Raw genomic sequence first — 20,794 nt, 5'->3', positions numbered from 1 at the left:
TTCAAATAACCTAAAGATAAAATGTTCATAATATAATATATTTGTATTTATTCTTATTAAACAAAACACTTGTCAAATATAATCAAAGTATAACTAAAATTAAAATATATTTTTTTAAATGTATTATTTAAAAAAATATATTTATTGTTAAATAACTAAACAATATTCAACTAAAATTTAAAAAATCCTTAAAAAGGTATCAAGTACAGTTTTCAAATGAAATAAATATAACCAAAATGTAAATAAAATTAGCAATATATTTTCATATTATTAGAAGAAAAAACATTCAAATAACCCTAAGAGAAAATACATTTTAAAAAATCTTATATTTGTATAACAAAGTATAACCACAATTGTTTTTAATGCAACGCCTCCCTTTTTGTGTAAAATGAGGCTCATAAACGCTGCTCTTTCAGATCATTGAATAAAAATGCATACACGGTAGCATGTTCAGGTTCGGGGCGCCAATAGGCAGACACGGTGGTGTAACAGACACCCGAACACATCTGTGTTACTTCTCACGAGCACAAAGGTGTGACGACACTCCTAAGGATGGACTGCATGTCACCTCCCTCCCTTGCAGGAAAACACACAACGTACTTCATGTGTGTTCTGTGCAACATGAGTCACTAGCCTGTCAGTGATGCGCCTGAATGATACTGAAAGAGGCCGTGCAGCATCTTCACCTCCGCCAAGCGCAGTGCGGAGGTTAGGCGTTTGCTTTATCTCTTTGTTTGTGTGTCTGTGGTCTCAATAAATCCAAACGTTTTGAATGGATTTGGATGAAATATTCAGGGATGGTCGGAAAAGGGATATGGAAGAACTACATTTTGGGGGTGATCCGGATTACCGTCTGGGTCCAGGAATTTTTGAAAAGGATTCTTTAACATTGCAAGATCGGACCAATTTTGGCATTTGTGCATATAACGCCACAAAAAAAAAAAAAAGGTCAGAGGACTCATTCGGGACATTTAACACCTTCCTGGTAGGTGTTAGCATGTTAGCATTGCTAGCATGCTAATGTTACCATACCAGCATTTAAAAAAATATTTTCATGGGTAGACATACACAGGATGTAAACACTTTGCCACTATCATGCTAGGTGTTAGCATGCTAACGTTAACATGTTAGCATTGCTAGCATGCTAATATAAACAGTAGCATTTTTTAGCTGTTTTCATGGGTAGACACATATGTACACTAGAGGTTTGCATGCTAACATTGACATGGTAGCATTTTTAGCCAGTTTCATAGGTGGACACTATTATGCTAGGTGTTAACGTGTTAACGTTAGCATGTTAGCATTGCTAACATGAGAATACTGGCATTTTTTGCAATTTTCTTGAATATGAATTTAAGCAGACACTTACCGCTATCATGCTAACATAAGTCTACAAACATTTTTAGCACTTTCAGAGGTAGGCACTTAAACAAACACAGTTCTATTATGCTAGGTGCTAGCAGGCTAACATCAGCACATTAGCATTGTTAGCATTCTTTAAGTCATTCCAGCCCTTCATGGTATGTTTTCATGGTCAAGGAATGTAAGTATGCAGATATTTATGGTGTAAATCACAATATGGGGGGGAACTATGGCGCTTGCCGGAGGTCTGCGCTCTCCGAGCGCTTTTCTAGACATATCAGGTGAACAGATGTGACGCACAAGTAAGATGAACAGATTTTTTTTCTGTGAACGAGTGAGAGGATTTTCGCCGCATGGACGTCTCTCACCTGCTGTAAGAGAGAGGAGAGCAACTGAAGCCTCTGCTGTTGCTCCGTGTCATTGTGTTGCTCCTGACGCACACGCACACGCACACACACAAACACACACGCACACACACACACAGAAACACGCAAGCCAGCCGTGAGGAAGCGCAAGGACAATGAAAGGAAAAGACAAAGCATGAAAGAAAAAGACATATTTGAAAGAGACAAACATAGAAATGGAGCAAACAGAAGTGTTCTGGCGTCTTTTTAAACATTTTTTTACCTGGTTGTCAGACAGCACCCCGTCCTGGGAAGATGGCGTAACGGCAGGCGAGCTGGCCGCACTGGAGCCGCTCCTCCATTCTGTCACCTCCTTGTCCACGTCCCGCCTGTGCTGCCTCTTGTTGGGTCTATTTCTCCTCTCTCCTCTCTTCTGCTCCCGCTCGTCGGCCACCTCCTCCACGCTCTTCTCCGACCTCCTCTCCTTCAGAGGCGGACTCTTTATCGCCAGCCTGGTCATGTCTTGTCCGTTGACTTGCAAGGCCGCTTCGCTCGCTCTTAATCTGACGCCAGACTTCGACTTGTCTCTTTCCGTGTCTTTGGGCTTTTTCGGCCACTTCTCCTCGTCGGACGAGCTGCTCTCTCTGCTGTTGGTGCGGCTCCTGACCAGCTTGCTGATTCTGGACCGCAGCTCTTCTCCCAGGGAGTCGGCGGGGCCAGACGTGGGGCCAGAGCTGGTGTGCTGGGGCCCGGGAGTGACTAAAAGAGGGCTACTTGGGTCCGCTGAATTCGGGGCAACTTTGTCCAAATCTTGGGGCTCGGGTGCGATGTTGTCCGGTGCCGCAGCGCTCACTGGCAGCGCGTCTGGTCCTGGCTGGTCCTCACTTAAGCCCCTCTTCAGGAGGTCATTGAGAAGAAAGCCACTGCTCTCCTTGAGGGGAGAAAAATTCACACACAAAATAGACAAAATGACAACATTCAAAAGTCCACAAGCTCATACCCGCGGCCATGCAGGCGCAGACGCTCAGACGGCCCAAGAGTGCGGCCTTCACGCTACACCAGAGTTTTTGAATGGTGTACATCGGTCAAGTCAATTCAGTTATCAATAATCCAGCAATAATAAATTGAAACTGCCAGAGGCGTCGCCTGGCTTTGAAGGGACAGAAATCCCTCGTTTATCACAGTTAATTGCTTCCAGACCTGTCCGTGAATTGACTTTATATGATTACAAAGGGAATATTTTCCTAGATAGGCCTTCTAAATACGTTTTTAACATTATTAGAGCCCTCTAGACATGAAATAACACCCCTATAGTCACCTTTACAGTCCTATTACTTAATATAGTAGACATAATACGAGAATATAAAACATAAATAAGACTCGTGCACGTGTGTTGCTTTAAATGCGAGGGGACAGGAAGTGACATCGGGTGTTCAGAGTTGAGTTTCAGCTTGGCGTGGGTTAGGGCCGCAACAGTAGACCGGCGAGATTATTGTGCCTCTCGTGAGATCACTCAAACCTGCAATAAAAGTCTGGTGCTTGTGTGTCTCAGCAAACATTACAGTAACATTACTGACACCTAGTGGCCGGTGTATAATACTACATATCAATGCCTTATATTTGTATTTGACTTCATTTAGCCATTTTTATGCTTGAAAATGCTTAATTTAGGCAAAACATTCATATTACTTTTATTATTATCCTAATTATTATTGATAATGGGTCATATTCAACCACAAAACAGCCTCTGAAACCCTCTGGGTTTATTTCAAACAGTGGCAACAAGCACTGGTAAACTGTGGTCTTCATAAGGCTTTATGCTGTGGTACTGTAACAATATATAAAGGATACAAAAAAGCCACTGAATAAATAATCAGGAATGAATGTAACTAAAATTACACATAAACACAATGTTTAGCCAAAGGCACATCAAATACAGACTTCAATAAGGAAATTAAGTCAATATGATGCTTATTAATATAAAAAAAATCGCCATAGTTAGCTTGAATGCTAATGTTAGCATTAATGAACACGAGAGTTACACTGAACAAAAGTGTACAATAGAACTCATACAGCTCTAACAACGGGAATTACAGTAAACCTCACAGCATTAACTTTGGGAAACAAGGATGAGGCGCAAGGAAAGCGAGGAAAAGTACATCTGCCTGTACAACGTCGTCGGAGAAGTCATAAAAAAGATGTTTCAACTGACGCCACAGCGCACTACGGCGGTGCATTCACTGACGGCCGAACACAGTGGGACAAAACAACGCCCAAATCTAAACATTATCAGTGGAGCATAAACAATACAAAACATGGTCAATTATGGGCTTTCTAACAGCCTCAATTATTCGTTAATATGTTTCTAAAAAAAACCGCAATTGAGCATTTTTGGTAAGTTTGTACATTAGTTTTTGACATTATTACAGTAAACAAATTTACATTTGACCTCCTCGGATTTTAGGTGTTTGTGTGTTTTTAGCCACAATATGTTAATACACACGGTCAAAATAAGAAATGTAACTGTACAGTCACATGCAAGGGTGGACTAAAAAAGGAAACCAGCAAGATAAAAAGTGTTGAAGGTGAAACAAACATCAAATCCTTCAATGCACTCTGAAGCGTTAACAGGTTTGGGAGCGCCAACAATAGAAGTTTGTCGCCTCCTAGTGGTGAAACAAGGTTTTACAACAACATTGAAGGCAAGTCTTTCAGCTTTCTTGCATATAATAATTATGAAATATTTTTAATAACTATAAAAACACTTGTTCAAATTGAGTTATTCGGTTTCCAATGCATTTGTTTCTGTATCAACCGTGGAACATGACAATAAAACTCTTGAATCTTGAATAAAGTTTTTTGAATTGAATTCGAATCAAGCATGCTTGCGAGTTATTATTTGTCAGCAGAGAATAAGTCATGTTGGGATATATCAGCCGTCCCCAACCTTTTTGGATCGACGGACCGGGGCTCATTGACCTTATTTATTATGCACTGTGTAAAAGGATGACAGGAACAACATCAAATTAAAAGCACAAAATGAATACAGAGCCACCATCCACCAGCACGAGCCTGGACCCAATAAGGTCATCACATCCTGCCTTCATGCATTCCGACATAGTATCAGCATTTGGGACCAAATATGACGTGAAAGAAAAAAGGGGAAAAGTACAGTATAGTAGTCGGCTGGCACACGCACTATGGTGCGTTCAGGGACCGTCGAACAAAGTGGGACAAGTCCGCTCACAACAAACAACAAAAACATGCAAAAACTTTGGGATTTGTAACTTTGTTATTTTTTAAAATAAAATAATGGCCCATATATTCAAAATTGATATGTTTTAACATAAAATTCAATGTAGTTCCTTACAAATTATTATTATTTTTTAAAGTTTAACGCGGGTTGGGGACCCCTTTTCCAGCAAAAGGAGCAACGATGAGATCAAAAATCTTCTAAAAGCATCTAAAATAAGTAAAACATACATTTTAGATCGCTCTCGTGGTTCTTCGCCGGCGAGAGGCCTTTTTTTTTGCATGTTTTCCCGGGCTTCCCGGTATAAACCGATGGTAGTGCTCTATTCATTCCACTTCTATCGTGGCTTAACAAGAGCAGTTCTCATCAGTCACAAGCCGTTGGTGAGCGTCATTCTTCGTGGGTGCGATGTGTTACCTGAATGGAGCGCGAGTAGTTCTGGCAACCGGACCTGCTCTCGTTTGATGACTCCCTCTTGCTTTTCCGGCGCCGCCGTGACCTTCGGACCGGGTCGTTCTGTTTTTCCTCCGCCTCGCTGCTGTCCCCCATCACCTGGAAAAGCGGCATTTGGTGAGTCCAGATCCTTTTTTCGGCTATAACAATGTTTTTATAGATTTTATTGAGATGTGTTGCTAATATTGTGGCTACCTTATATTGCTATCATGTCATATTATGATTGGAATATACACGCAGTTGTACGTGACTGAACAACAACACACCTTGGGGTTAAAGTTCACGTCCAGCACCCCTGAGAGGAGCGGGTAGGGAGAGAGGTTGTGGTGAAGGTGTTGGTGGTAGAGCGGTTGATGGTAGGGGTGCAAGTAGGTGTCCAAAGGGCCTTTCTTCCTCAGCAGGTTCTGAGGCGGCTTCCGGGGACACGCTGACAGCGCCGACGACGCCTCAGAGTCGGAATTGAGCGTCTCCGTGTTGGTGTACTGGCCCGAAGACGGCGAGGTCACGGGCAGGTGCTGCGTGTACGTCCACTCGGGGTCGTGCTGCGAGTCCGTGTAGTATGTCTCGTCGGACAGCTTGCGGCGGAACTGTTGCAGGGCCGCGCCCCAGCCCCTTCCGTCGTCCTCCTCGGAGTCGGATCCCATCTCGTCGTAGGCCGAGACCACGCCGGACTCTTTTTCCAAGACGCTGAAGACCAGGCTCTTCCTCTTGGTGAGCAGGCTCGGACGGGACAGCTGCGAGCTGTGGAGAGCGATCCAGTTGCCGTCTGGACTCTGGAGGACTGAGGACGCGCCTGGATGAACAAGACAAACGCTTTAGACAGCAAGACGTTTGTAGAAGCGCAACACAGATGACCACCATGTATCCCCGAGGACATCTTCTGGACTTTCTATGCGCTTTTATACGCCGGTGAATGACAGCATTGTGTGTAGTTCATCCTTTGTCAAGTTTCATTAACTTTTTGACTAAAAATGTCACAAATTTGTAAAAATTACAGAATGTAATAACATTTTGTGACCACGCTGAGATCAAGTGAAGCTGACTCTTGCTTGGTTAACTTTTTTATGACACGGGAAACGCTGCCATTAACACAACTAATCAATTCATCTGAATCTATGTTCTCATAACAGCACCAGGTCAAAAAACATGAGCGTTAACAGCTGTGGCTGTAGGCAACCTCCTGATGTAGTATTTGCAACATCGAACAAGATGGCAGCACATTTGCGATTGAGCGGTCACGGTCCTGCAAAGCCAGGGTAAAAAAAAAAAAAAAGTCAACATTTTCCATTGTACTTTCTCATGCACTCCAAATCATTATTAAAGATAGAAAAAATAGCTAGTTAGTCTCTCCAATTAATCCACCTGCTTACAATTAATGAATTAACTTATAACTCATGAATGAACCCCCCCATTTTCATTGATCGCCAATCAGACACAGGGTAAAGATAAACAACTGTTTACATCAGTGGTGTCCAAAGTGCGGCCCAGGGGCCATTTGCGGCCCACGGCTGTTGTTTTATTAGCCCATGGCACATTCTAAAAATATAATTTAACACGAAAAAATCCCCCCAGCAAAAATGGAAAAATCAACAGTAATTTTAGAAGACTAAAGACAAAATATTAAGGGGAAAAAAAGGTCGTAATATTACTAAAATAATCAAAAATGTTAGAATTTACTAGCATAAAGAAGCAAGAAAAAAGATGTCATTTTTTAAAAGTCGTAATATTATGAGAAACAAACAAGGCAACGAATAAAGTTGTAATTTTTGGGAATAAGTCAGAATTACAACAAGAAAATTCACATGGAATAAGTTGAAATAAAATGAAAATAAAACCCTGCAGAAATGGAAAAAAATGAACAAGAATTAAATGAACATATTAAGAGAAAAAAAAAGTCATTCTAACGAGGAAAATAAAGTACAATTTAACCCAATAGGAGGAAAAATAATGTCATTTTAGTGTTGGAATATTTAAAAAATATCTTATTTTCATATTTTATTTTAATATGTTATTTTTCAAAAGTCGCAATATTATAGCAAACAAACAAATTAAAGCTGCAATTTTTGGACAATTAGGTTGCGGAAAATATAATGTTACAAAAATAAAGTCAATATATTACAGGAATAAAGTCATAATTATGAGAGGAAAATTTACAAGAAAAAAAATTGAAATTGTTGAAAAAAAAAACACTCCAGCAGAAATGGAAAAAAAAACAGGTGTAATTTTATGACAATAAAGTCAAAATATTAAGAGAAAAAAGGTTGTATCCTAATGAGAAATTATGCAATTATATGAGAATAAACTCATAATATTATGAGGAAAAAATAATGACATTTTAGTAGCAAAGAGTTGAAATGCAGTATATATGTAAAAAACTTCATTTAAATTGTTTGCTTTTGTTGTTTTTTTTTTTGGGGGGGGGGTGTTTTGTTTTACCTTGTGAGGTGGGGATGCAGGTGATGCTCAATAAAAAAAAATGTCAAACATTGTACTGTATTATTTTATTATATCATAATATTAATATTATGAGAAACCAAATAAAAGTAGGTAAAATAAAATTTTTATTTTTGTAAAATTAAGTTGGGGAAAAAGTTATAATATCATGGAAATAAAGTAAAAATATTATGGGAATGTAGTGATAATATTAGAAACATTTTTTTTTTAATATTATTTAAAAAGAAAGCTGGAATATATGGAAAATTACAAAAAAAAGAATGAAAATGGAAAAAAAGAGCAAGGACCGGAGTTCATACTAATAATATTCTGTATCACCTCCAGTATGTCGCTAAACTAAAATGCATTTTTTTTTCTTGAAACATAACTTTTGAGCTTATCTCCATTTTTCACAATGTGGCCCCTGATTTCTCTTCTAAAACACAAAACTGTGTTGTTTGCAAAAAATCCAACCCCCGGTGTGATGCCTGAAACAAAAGGTTATTACTGGAATTGTCCAGACGGTCGACACTCTTCCAAGTGGGGAGGGACGTGGTCTTGGCCTCCCTCTTCAGAGACGAGTACTCCTGCAAGCTGCCGCCCGTGCCGACCGCCTCGTCCTGAGGAGCCTTCTCGGGAGAGTCGTCACTGGTGAGGGAGAAGGCTGAGCGTGAGCGCTGCAAATACACACACACACACACACACACACACACACACACAGAGACACACACACACACACACAGGTAGAAAGGCACATAAGCGACTACATAAAGAACTAGAAAGGCACTTCATACAGCCTGAGCCAATATAGAAACCTCACCTGTAGGTGGCGCACTAACACCGAGGAGAAACAATAACAGGGAGCATCATTTTGAGGCGGCTGAATGCGCATGCAAGTGTGTCTAATTGGGCTTGTTTGAAGAGGAGCTGATAAACAAGGGCTGTCCCGTGGCGGGCTGAGCTGCCGAGGAAGAATCGGAGTGGATTCCACGCTTACTTTGATCACGACGCAGTGAAACAGCGGGGGAAACGGAACAGGAGGGAAGCCCTGGGAGCACGGCTTTGATGCTTCGCTCACGCACCGGGTGACGACAAATGTCAGCGTTGACAAAAAGTCCCCGCTGACAACGTTGTGTCAGGCTAGCAAGCGTGTGTGAGGTTTGCATGTGTGTTAATTATTAGGAAAAAAAGAGCATCTGCATGTAATGCGATTGTATATTATTATTATTTCTTTCAGGTTTCAGGCAGTTCCTGTGTTGGATGTCAGTGTTACTGGTGTGGACAGACACGCCTCCACGAATGAACACAATTAGCACAAAATGAATGCCGACCCACCATCCACCAGTTCAAGTTCCAGCCAAGTTTTTCCAGAGAGATGATTACATCAGTGCGCTAGCATGAATTAACTTGAGACAAATGTGCACATTAGCACTCAATAAGTCATCAAAACTTACCTTTATGCATTCCCACATAATATCAGCATTTGAGACCAAATATGAGGTGAAAGAAAAATGGTAAAATAATGTAGTAGTCTATCTGTGCGGCATGAGATAAAGTTAGCACACGCACAATGGACATTTGTCAAGTGAGACGGGTGTAACAGAGAGAATCCGGCCACTTTTCAAAATAAAACACACAAAGAAACGAAATAATGGGAATTATTTTTTCTTTCTGTGCGGCCCGGGGTATGGGGATCACTGTATTAGAGAACAACAAACTGACACAAAAGGTCTTCCTTGACGTTTGATGTCAATATTTGGCATCTCAGACTGACCGAGAGGGCGGCGGAAGTCTTGAGGGGCTCTCGGGGTCCTTGTGAAGACGTCTGAGGTTGTGAAGCTGAGGCCTGATCGCTGGGCTGAATCAAGGACTGAGGCTGAGGCCAGACAAAGTCATACTCTGTCTGCATCTCTGAGCGCTTCCTCCTTTGGATGATCTGAGGAACACATGGGAGATGACTTTACTGTCATACCTGGCAACCCCCCCGTTTTCACAGCGATACTACCACGTTTTGCCCTTCTTTCCCCGCGCCCTCCCTTTTAATAGTTTGTGGCATTTTTCTGGAACATTTTCAAACGTAAATGTTGACAGGTATGCTTACTGTGAATAAAAAAAAAACATGGCATAGTGAAAGCAAAAAATAACCCTACAAAATAATGACTGTTAATAATAATAATAATAATAATAAAATAAAAAACAATATAAATAATCACATTACTCATGGTAAGCATACCTATCAATGTTTGTTTCTGACAATGAGCACATTTTTTGGGGAAAATGAGGGAAAATAAATCATTCTTATTATTATGACTCCATTATAGAAATATTATAATACAGTATAATAATGACAATAACAACAATAACACCAATATTACTACTAATACTAATAATATTTATTATTTTCACTCATTTTCTGGAAAGATTCCCTTATTTTCAAATGCAGTTGCTGCTGGGTATGCTTACTGCGAGTGAAAAAAAAACACGTCTGGAAGCAAAACCCTAACATGTCCACGCAAATGCAAGCCAATCAAGTCTTAATGAAAAGGTGAAAGGCTATCAAGCACACGGCGTGGTGATAAAGACCTGCAACAGCAGTTTCAAAAGACCAAAGCAATTAGATGAACATTAGTGTGCTCTCGTGTTATCGTTCCACCTTATTGGAATGCAGATATCGTCATGTGCGGGTTGATTACAGCAGATGGATCATTGTTTACATATTAGCCAAGCTTGACATGGAATAGTAGGAATAGGAATGTGAAAATAAACCACCTTGATGTACCTTTTGTACAATAGTTGTGGCGAGTTCCTCTATGAGCTCTTCTTTGTGGTCCCGCAGATACCGAGCCTCATTCTGCTTCTCCTGTACACACACACACACATACACACACACACGCACGCACACACACACACACGTGCAGGCATTGCTTTAGGTGCAAGTCTTTACTGACAGGTGAGAGAGACAGAAGGAGAAAGAGGAATCCAAGATTACCAAACTGTCGCTGAACTCCTCCGCCTTGGCGATGGCTTCCTCTATGGCCTCCTCAGCAACACGCAAAGCGACTGTGAGCGTCTCAGCCATGCTGTGTCCTGGGATGGCACAAATGAAGCACACTTAGGAATGGACGATGGACGATCACGTTCCAGCATAGATTGGGGTGTCCAAAGCGCAGCCGCACGGCCACTTGCAATGCACGGCTCTTTTTAATTGGCCTGCAGCACATTCTACAAATATCATTTAACACCAAAACTACAAAAAAACCAGCAAAAATACAAATAATGAGCAGTAATTTTACAAGAATAAAGTCACGATAATAACAAAGTTGTCTAACAGGAAAAAGTCATAATATTATGAGGCAAAATAAGGTTATTTTAGTCGCATAAAGTTGAAATATTGAAGACAAAAGACGTTATTTCTTTCAAGTTGTAATATTATTATGAAAAACACACAAAATAAAGTTGGAATTTTTTTTTAAATGAGTCAAAAATAATAGTCAAAATATTATGGGAATAAAGTCAGAATAACCAGAAGAAAATTTTCAGGAAGAAAGTCGAAATAGTTGAAAATAAAAATAATAAATAACAGCAGCAATGGAAAAAATTGGTGTTTTTAAGAGAATAAAGTCATATATTAGGGAAAAAAAGTCACAATTTTATGTGAATAAACTCAGAATATTATGAGGAAAAATAATGTCATTTTAGTAGCATGGAGTTCAAATATTAAATCATTAAAAAAAATGTTGTAATATAAGAAACAAACCAAAAAAAGTGTTGAAAAATTAGGTTGTGGAAAAGATTTAAAAGAATAAAGTCAAAAATATTATGGAAATAAAGTTTAAAAAAAAGGAAAATTGAAAAAAATAGCTGTATTTTTAAGAGAATAAAGTCAAAATATTAGAAAAAAGGTTGCAATTTTATGAGAATAATGTCATAATATTATGAGGAAAAATAATGTCAATTTAGTAGTAATTGGATTTGAAATATTAAAAAGGAAAAATAATTTTTAAAAAGTCGTAATATTATGAGAAACAAACCAAAAAAACTAAAAAAGTTGTAAATTTTGGAAAATTAAGTTGTGGAAAAGATTTACAAGAATAAAGTCAAAATAAGCAGAATAAATATGACATTTTTTGGGGAAAAAATAGCTAAGAGATCAAAGTCAAAATATTTGAAAAAAAAGGTCGCAATTTTATGAGAAAGTCATAATATTACAAGGAAAAATAATGTCAATTTATTAGCATGGAGTTGAAATATTTAAAAAGTCGTAATATTATGAAAAACAAACAAACAGCAAAAAGGCGGAATTTTTTGAAAATTGGGTTGTGAAAAAAAAGGTCATGTTATGAGAATAAAGTCAAAATATTATGAGAATAAAGTCATAAGCAGAAACGGGGGAAAAAATGCTGTGTTTTTATGAGAATAAGGTCCAAAATATGTTAAAAGTAGTGTGAAAAATTAAAAAGACATTTTCCGAGCGTATCATATCGTATAAGAGCCTTTTAATCATTTTCGTAGCATGGAGTTGAAATATTAAAGAAAAAAAACATTTGTTTTAAGTCATAATATTATGACAAAAATAAAACTAAATAAAGTCATCATTTTTTGGAAATTAGGGGAGTTCTAAGTTCTATTATGATGGAAATAAAGTCATAATATTACAAGAAGAACATTTACGAAGGTTATTTAAGAAGAAAGTTTAAATATTTGGAAAAAACCCCAGCAAAAATGGGGTTGGGGGGGAAGCAAACACTGACGTTCATACTAATACTCGTCTTTTCCACCTCTTTTCCAAAGCTGAGATGCAGTTTTTTCTTGAAGTCCATGTACGTTTTTAGCATATCAACATGTGCTGCTTTGCAAAATATCCAAGTAGCCCTTGCATGTTGTTCATTCATTGTTCAGCATGTAAGTTTAAGCGCCCTTAGAGAGCGTGGATCCTCGGAGGTGGCATTGTCCCGCCTTGGGAGAGGTCTGCACTTTACTGGATGTGTGTGTGTGTGTGTGTGTGTGTGTGTGTGTGTGTGTGTGTGTAAGTGGTGGATTTATGTGCAACGTTCTAAAGGGTTCTACCACTTTTACTGCTTCTTTCGCCTTCAGACGCGCTCCTTTACACAAAGGCCTATTTGTTATTTGGCCAATTCATGTAAAACATAAAACGGAACAAATGGTGGGGAAAAACAAGAAGAAGAAGAAGAAATCAATGAAAGCAGAGAGTAAAGCTCGAATGTGCCCTCACCTTCACTCTGTTTGTAGAAGACGGAGTCGCTGCCGCAGACGCTGCCATCGTTGTCGTTGCAGAAACTTCCCTCGTGAACGCTGCTTTCTGCGGGAGAGAGCGAGAGAGGCGTCGAGTGCAACCTTCAATCTGACGCGCTGTCACATCATGCAAACACAGTGCTCGTATCAAAGGCTGTAAATAATGTAGCACGCTCGGCTGCCGACACCAAAATCCCCTTTTGTGCTCCCGTCGACCGTCTTCCCAATTGCGTTTTGACAAAATGACATTCAGTGGAATTTGAAATTCATGTGAGAACACCTTGGGAGCAAACGCCACAATCCCTCATACATTCCTCAACAGACTCCAATAGAACACCATAGTGTGTCAGTAGTGTTACTTTCATGTTTGGCGAGACACACAAGCACCAGCACAAGCACTTGATCACCGGAACAACAAACTTTTATTGCAAATTTGAATGATCTCACAAAAGGACCAATGTAATTCATGCAAAGCTACAACTCAACTCTGAACCCCCAAAGTCACTTTCTGTCCGCCACTCACTCTTGGACCCCTCGGGAACACATTTATAGCGACACACACAAGTCTTATTTATGTTTTAATATCTTATTTTCTCTTATTATGTCTCCTATATTGGGTAATAGGAGTGTAAAGGTCTTCATAGGCGTGTTATTTCATGTCTAGAGGGCTCTAATAATGTTAGACGTATTTAGAAGGTCGTAAACAGGACTTCCATGCGCCCATGCATCCATCTTCTATGCACCTTATCCTCATTAGGGTCGCGAGTATGCTGGAGCCTATCCCAGCTGACTTTGTGCGAGAGGCGGAGTACAACCTGGACTGAGGTTTTCCATGCTCCAACAATGAAAATATTCCATTTACGAATGAGGAATGCTACTTCACAGAACCCCCCCCCCTCCCCAAAAGGCAAAAAATCCCAGTGATATTCATACAACCCAAATGCAAATGCAACGAGGATTTGTTGATGTGTCTAAACTGAATACATTACTTTGAGATTTATTACTGCATTTATTCTGCAGCCTTTTTGTGAATAAAAAAAAAGAGAATAAATGCAGCTTCAGAGAAAGTGCCACGGTGAATAATACGGTTACTATTTCACGTCACCCCCCCGAACATGAATACAAATTCCAGAGCAAACAAAAGCAGCCATAACTCAGAACCAGCCTTCCAAACCAAAAATCCTGGGCCCGTCTCTCCTGCTCCTCCTCCTCCAGCTGCACCGCCCATGTGACAGTCCGCTTCTGTTGTCATTTTTTTCTTTTTGCCTTCAGGGTGCCAGAACCACTTAGCGACCTCTGCCATAACAAACGGTCACGCTGCCAAGAAGACACGCCACACTTCAACTGGGACTGCTCTATTGCCATTGGACGGGCCTCCAGTCGGCGCCTTTAGGAAAAAAGGCATGAAGAGAACTTCAGTGCACGATGAAGCCCTGTTTACCTAAGAGCAGCATGCGTGGCGTGTGCAGCGCATCCAGCAACCACAAAGCGTGGAAGAGTCCTTGTCTCAGCGTGATTGATGCCAACATCGACAAAAAGTGCTCTGCGCTCGCTTTGTTGCACCTGCGTTGGACTGTCGGCTCTCGCGGGGCCGACAATTATAAAGAAATGAATTAAAAATACATTGAATTACAAATCAATAAAAATAAACCAATAAAAGTAAACATAAAGTTCAAATTCAAATTCAAATAAAAGTAAAAAAAAGTTGTAATCCAACAAGAAAAAGTCGTCATTTTCTGCTAAATTAAATTATAAATAAAAATAAAATAAGTGCGGCCCGGGGGGGGGGGGCTATTTGCGGCCTAAAAATATGATTTAACAAGAAAAGCCCCCCAAAAAACCCCCACCAACAGCAAAAATGGAAAAATCTTCAGTAAATTTACAAGCATAAAGTCAAAATATTAAGCGAAGAAAGTTCTAATCAAACGAGAAAAGTCGGAATTTTACAAGAATAACGGAATATTATGAGGAAAAAGAATGTCGTTTTAGTAGCACAAAGTTGAAATACATAGGAAAAAAACTTTTAAAAAAAAGTGGTAATATTATGAGGAACAAACACAAAATAATTTGTAATTTTTGGAAAAATAGGTTGTGCAAAAAGTTACGTTACGAGAATAAAGTCCAAATATCAGGCGAATAAAGTCATAATTACAAAAAGAGAGTTGAAACAGTTGGGGAAAAAAAACAGAAATTGAAAAAAAAGCTGTAATTTTACGAGGATAAAGTCCAAATATTGAGAAAAACAAGAAAATAAGTCAAAAATTTTACGAGAATAAGCGCGTAATATTATTACGCTCATTTCAGTGGCATAGAGTTTTAAATATGAACGAAAAAACACGTTACTTTTTGAAAACAAAACAAAAGTTGTAATTTTTGGAAAGTTAGGTTGGGGAAAAAGTTCTAATATTATGGGAAGAAGGTCAAAATATTGTGGGAATAAAGTCATAATATTACAAAAAGAATATTTACAAAGATAAGTCAAGAGGAAAAAGATTTGGAAAAGTAAACAAACTAAGAGCAAAAAAAGAGATAAGAGCAAAGTTGATACTATTAAGAGGCTTTTTGTGAAATATATATAACTTTACAACATATCAAAGTGGCCCTTGCATACTTTTCTTTCACATTTTTCACTGTGTGGCCCTCGATGGAAGACGCTTGGACACCCCAGGTGTAAAGGATGGATGGCTGGATGGGAACATGGGTGTAGTGTCACAGAGGACCAATAGAGGGCGCTTATTGTCCAACTGCTCAATGTTTCAGTTCTTTTTGCACACCTTGCTGTCCTCCAACAACAAAATACATAACAGGTGCGTGATCCATGATTGACGATCCATGAGTACTAAAAATGATCAATTGATGACCTGCTTAGACTGAATGAGATGTGTTTTCTGCAGGACAAAATGGCCTCATTCAAATATGTTTGACCAAAAAAAATGTACGGGATTGCAAATACCGAATCGTAAATGTGCAGGGATCCACTGTATTCCTGGCTAATTCCAAGTCAGCCCACATCGACAGTTTGTTTCTATCCCAAACTTGGGATAGAATGCGAGCCAATGCTAGCTAAATAATGCATTTCATCTTTTACTAACTGAACAACAATGACCAGCTGTCACAGCAAGCCTTTTAAAGGCTAACCATCAAGTGCGTGCATGCAAACATGCTTAAATAAGAACTTAATAGTCTTTATGGGGGCGTGTGAGCATGCTGATATTAGCACTTAGCTCTACACTGTTCCGTCATCCCTTCCTGAATGCACGCCATCCTGCAGCACATCCCCGCACCAACAAATGGCAAAAGTTGATTAAAAACATTTTAACACACGGCTCGCTCTTACCCCTCCAAACCCTCCTGCTAGCTTGACATTGACGTTTCTGATTTCTGCGTTTATGGTTTTTGTGAAGCCGCCTCCACCTGAAGCGGCTAGCGGTGGCACAAGGTTCCGCGCCGTGCAGGAAAGCCGAGTCTACATAATCCATACTGCCGGCCTGTTGCAAGTCCAGTAACAACTCAGCCATGATATATGAACCTGTGAAGCTGGACTGTTCCATATACAGTAAGTTTCTGTTTTGCAACGATGGCGCGTTCAAGAACCGCCAAACAAAGCTCGAAATCTCAACACTTGACGAAAAAACACAGTCAGTGAAGCATCAAGAGATACATTTTTTTTTTTTTCTTCAAACAGTGATGCATGTATGCTGTACATTTTGCCTGGATCATCATTTTATCGTTTATCATCATATTATTTAGACAATAAATCTTTCCCAACTTAGGGTGAATGAGTTGTATTTTTGGAAAAAAATAAACATTTTTACCAAAAATGTGTAAATGTGCAGGGATTCACAAAATTCTGATTGTGCACGGTGTGTTGAACACACACAATAATCCCTCGTTTATGGGATTCATTGGTTTCTGACCTGACCGTGATAAGTGAATTTCCGTGAAGTAAGTTGCCTTATTAATAAATCAAATATTTCCACAGTCAGAGCGCAAAAAAACCTGTTTATGATCTTCTAAATACGGTTTATGACATTATTATTAGGCCTTTAGACATGAAGCGACACCCTTATACACTCATATTACCCAATAGACTAGACATAATAAGAGACAATAAGACATAATATAGACTGACGCACGTTAGCAGTGGGAGAGTTCCTTGTTCTTTTTGGGTTTTTTAACTTCCTGTTCTGTACAGTACTTCCTGCTGTGGATATCATCTTATCAGTGTAACATTACTGACACCTAGTGACGGATGTAACACTACATATCATCGCAACGTCTTTAAATACATCCTTTGTGCCTTATACTTCTATTTTACTTCATTTAGCCTTTATTATGGCTAATTGAATAAAAAGATATGCACAATTTACTTAAAAATGCATTTTTTTTTAACAACTAATAGGCCGCATTCAACCACAAAACAAGTGATGACTTATTAACTAATACATTTTATCGAGCGAAGCCGCAAAATTCGAAGCGCAAAGTGGGGAGGGATTACTGTAGTTTGAAATGATAAACATTGTAAAACTGAATTTGCCCTGAAGGAACATTAAAGGATTGTTGCTGTTCCTCTTAAAGCTCCACTGTGCCAAACTACAGCTTTACAAGGCTGCTAATCAGGAGGGGGACTTCATTACCACGTAACAATATTCTAATGTAACAACAATGTGACAACGTCGACAATAAACTCTCGTCCCGTCGGTTTCAATACGGATTATCACAAAAAGAAATACGCAGACCAAAAAATTGCATGTTGGTTGTTCCTGAAGTGCCGGAAGCATTAGGCCGCGCAGGAAAGTCCAGACGTTTTCCTTCCAATTACAGTGAAGCATCTGGCGGCGAGCGGCGTCTCATTAACAACACAACTCTCACAACAAAGGGATGAACTGACAAGGATGTCTGCTAACATCACAACAGTTGGGGGGAAAGCAAACAAGCCTTGACGCCGGTCTATTATTTTGGCTCTTCTTCTGCTACAGCGATGCCTGGCTGATTGCAATCTGCCATCACATCAAACATGCGTGCACTCAAGCAACTCCAGCCTTCTTTTGGAATATTTACACCTTCTCATTCTCAGCCGCGCCATTGCTTATGGCGTGGCTCTAAGACGCTGCCTTACACACTCCTGTCTCCATATCCATTACCGACATGAAATAACACCCCATACTCACCTTTACACACCTATTCCCCAATACAGTAGACATAATAAGAGAAAATAAGACATAAAACATAAACAAGACATAATACAGACTCACATGTTAGCATTGAGAGAGTTCCTTGTTGTTGTTCCTACCTAGTCCAATAAAATAAAACTAATAAAATTACACCCGTATAGTCACCTTTATACTCGTATTGCCCAATATAGTAGACATAAGAGAAAATTCGACATGTAAGACATAATATAGACTCACACATGTTAGCACTGAGAGAGTTGCTTGTTGTTGCTCCTACCTAGTCCAATAAAATAAAAGAAAATAAATTAAAAGAAAATAAATTAAAAGAAAATAAAATGCACAAAAATAAAACTAAATAAAGTAAATAAAATACAATAAAATAAAACAAAACAACGTAACGCACCTTTACACACCTATTCCCCACTATAGTAGACATAATAAAAGAAAATACGACATATCAGACATAAGACATAATACAGACTCACATGTTAGCATTGAGAGAGTTCCTTGTTGTTCCTACCTAGTCCAATAAAATAAAATAAATAAAAAAAGAAAATACAATAAAATAAAAAACAACAACAAAAAAACAATAAAACGACATAAAATACAATAAAATAAAACAAGACAATGTAACACAATGCAACAAAATAAAATAAAACAAAAATAAAATCCTTCTAGACATAAAATAACACCCCTATAGTCACCTTTAAACTCTTATTGCCCAATATAGTGGACATAATAAGAGAAAATAAGACATAACAGACTCACACATGTTAGCATTGAGTCAGATAGCTTAAGCAATGATGAAGGGAAAAACTGCATGCGGAAAAGGTGTAAAAAAAAAAAAAGTAATATGAAAATGAGTAAAAAAGAAGAAAAACAGTATATATCTTGTGCAATGCTGAGGGAAAAAATAATGATATTAAATAAAAGAACTAAAATAAAATGAATAGAATTAGTGATACATATAATATTTTTTTAAATATTCGTCTAAACATCTAAAAGGACAAAGAAAGAGGCAAATACGTTTGACGTTAAACGTGTGTCTCCAACATGTCATCCTGGTGTAAGAAATTGTGGGAATGAGTCAACTCCATCCATCACGCCAATCCAAAAACTTCAGAAGTTGCGTCCGTGCTGGACTACTGGCAACGGATCAGTCGAGGAACCAGAAAACCCGCCTAATTCGTCCTGACAGCAAATGTCAAGCGAGCAAAATCTGCTCCATCTGACGAAGGGCAGAGCTTCAGCCTGCCCTCCTCTCGTCTTCACATGCCACCACCACCACCCCCCCGTGCGCTTGTCCAATTACCGCAGCGACAGTCGCCTCCACTGCAGACATCCAAGTGGCGCTGGGCTTCTATTTAACATGCTGCCTGTCCTGCACTATACGCTAAGGAACAGCACTTCGGCTCAAGGAACACAGACAAGAGAAATGATGACTTCCTTCTGGGTGTCTGAGCATCGCTGGTCGTTTCTCATCATTCCACCCAGCAAGGGAAAGACAATCATTTCAGCCTCTTTCTTTCACTTCCCACTGACATAAATGAGCGCAGAAACGCGACTTTACTGGGTAGTTGCTCTTCTTTCCTCACCGTGGCATACTGTAACAGAATGGCCGCCTATTAAAAGGAGCTCAAGTATTTACTGTCAACCAGTGACGTCCCACAAAAGTTAGTAAAGTAATCCCTAACCCCTTTTTTGCTTCGAATTTCATAGCTTCACTCTGTCACGGTTACTCATAAATATATCATTAAAACATGCTATTTCGGGTCTGAATACGGACCGTTATTAGTCAAAAATATGCACAGATAAGCAAATTTGACATTTTATGCCTAAATTAAGCATTTTCAAGCATAAAAATGGCTAAATGAACTAAAATACAAATACAGTGGAACCTCGGTTAGCGTCCGCCCCGGTTAGCGTGGTTTTCGGTTAACACAGAAAATTGTTTGCGTTCATTTTCCGGCCAGGGTACAATATGGTGTGTTACTTATACACTGCGTGAGTTCAACTGTATTCTTAATGTATTTTTAATCACAAAACGTCCCTGTTAGCATCCTCAGCTTGCTAACAAAATGGCAGCCGGAGCTAGAAGTCAGCTATGTCACCTGTCTATGATGTCATCATCGGTTGCCTCTCAAAAATGTCAACACAAAACACATTTAGATAGTTTCAGATGCATAAAGCAATTCTACATGCATATAAATGGTGAATGAAATGGATAAATGACCATTTAAAGATTAAACTTTTACATTAATCGAAGACGTGACGTTGCCAAAGAAACAGGCAGCGAGATCAACATCTTCCTCTTCAACGCCACCTTCCTGTTTTGCCGTGACTTACTGTATTTCTTGAAATCTATTCAGTGTTTCTCACCTTCTTCATCAAAATGCTGCCATTTGCAACTTTCTTTGGCTCAATTTTGGGTTACTGAAGTGTCAAACTTGATTGAATTCAAGAAATTACTCAAAAACAGGAAGGTGATGCTGAAGAGGAAGGTGGTGACCTCGCTGCCGCGT

The 20,794-nt window shown here is 39.2% G+C and overlaps 1 protein-coding gene across 4 annotated transcripts in view; it reads right to left on the bottom strand.

Annotated features, from left to right (window-relative positions):
* The window catches only part of myripb (myosin VIIA and Rab interacting protein b), a 106,015-nt gene that overhangs the window by 11,120 nt on the left and 74,101 nt on the right, over nucleotides 1–20,794 (bottom strand). For 3 of the 4 annotated variants that reach the window (XM_054765238.1, XM_054765239.1, XM_054765242.1), the window contains 9 exons: nucleotides 13,079–13,165; nucleotides 10,835–10,932; nucleotides 10,625–10,705; nucleotides 9,620–9,781; nucleotides 8,354–8,522; nucleotides 5,679–6,205; nucleotides 5,377–5,511; nucleotides 1,990–2,637; nucleotides 1,731–1,793 (listed from right to left, as the gene is read on the bottom strand). In XM_054765238.1, the coding sequence (XP_054621213.1) occupies nucleotides 1,731–1,793; nucleotides 1,990–2,637; nucleotides 5,377–5,511; nucleotides 5,679–6,205; nucleotides 8,354–8,522; nucleotides 9,620–9,781; nucleotides 10,625–10,705; nucleotides 10,835–10,932; nucleotides 13,079–13,165 (1,970 nt within the window). The remainder of the gene's footprint in view (nucleotides 1–1,730; nucleotides 1,794–1,989; nucleotides 2,638–5,376; nucleotides 5,512–5,678; nucleotides 6,206–8,353; nucleotides 8,523–9,619; nucleotides 9,782–10,624; nucleotides 10,706–10,834; nucleotides 10,933–13,078; nucleotides 13,166–20,794) is intronic. The other variant, XM_054765240.1, reaches the window with a different exon arrangement.

Source organism: Dunckerocampus dactyliophorus, chromosome 21, assembly GCF_027744805.1.
Source record: "Dunckerocampus dactyliophorus isolate RoL2022-P2 chromosome 21, RoL_Ddac_1.1, whole genome shotgun sequence".
Classification (NCBI taxonomy): Eukaryota; Metazoa; Chordata; class Actinopteri; order Syngnathiformes; family Syngnathidae; genus Dunckerocampus; species Dunckerocampus dactyliophorus.
Note: the sequence above shows the minus strand (reverse complement) of the source record. Positions and strands in the feature narration are given on the sequence as shown.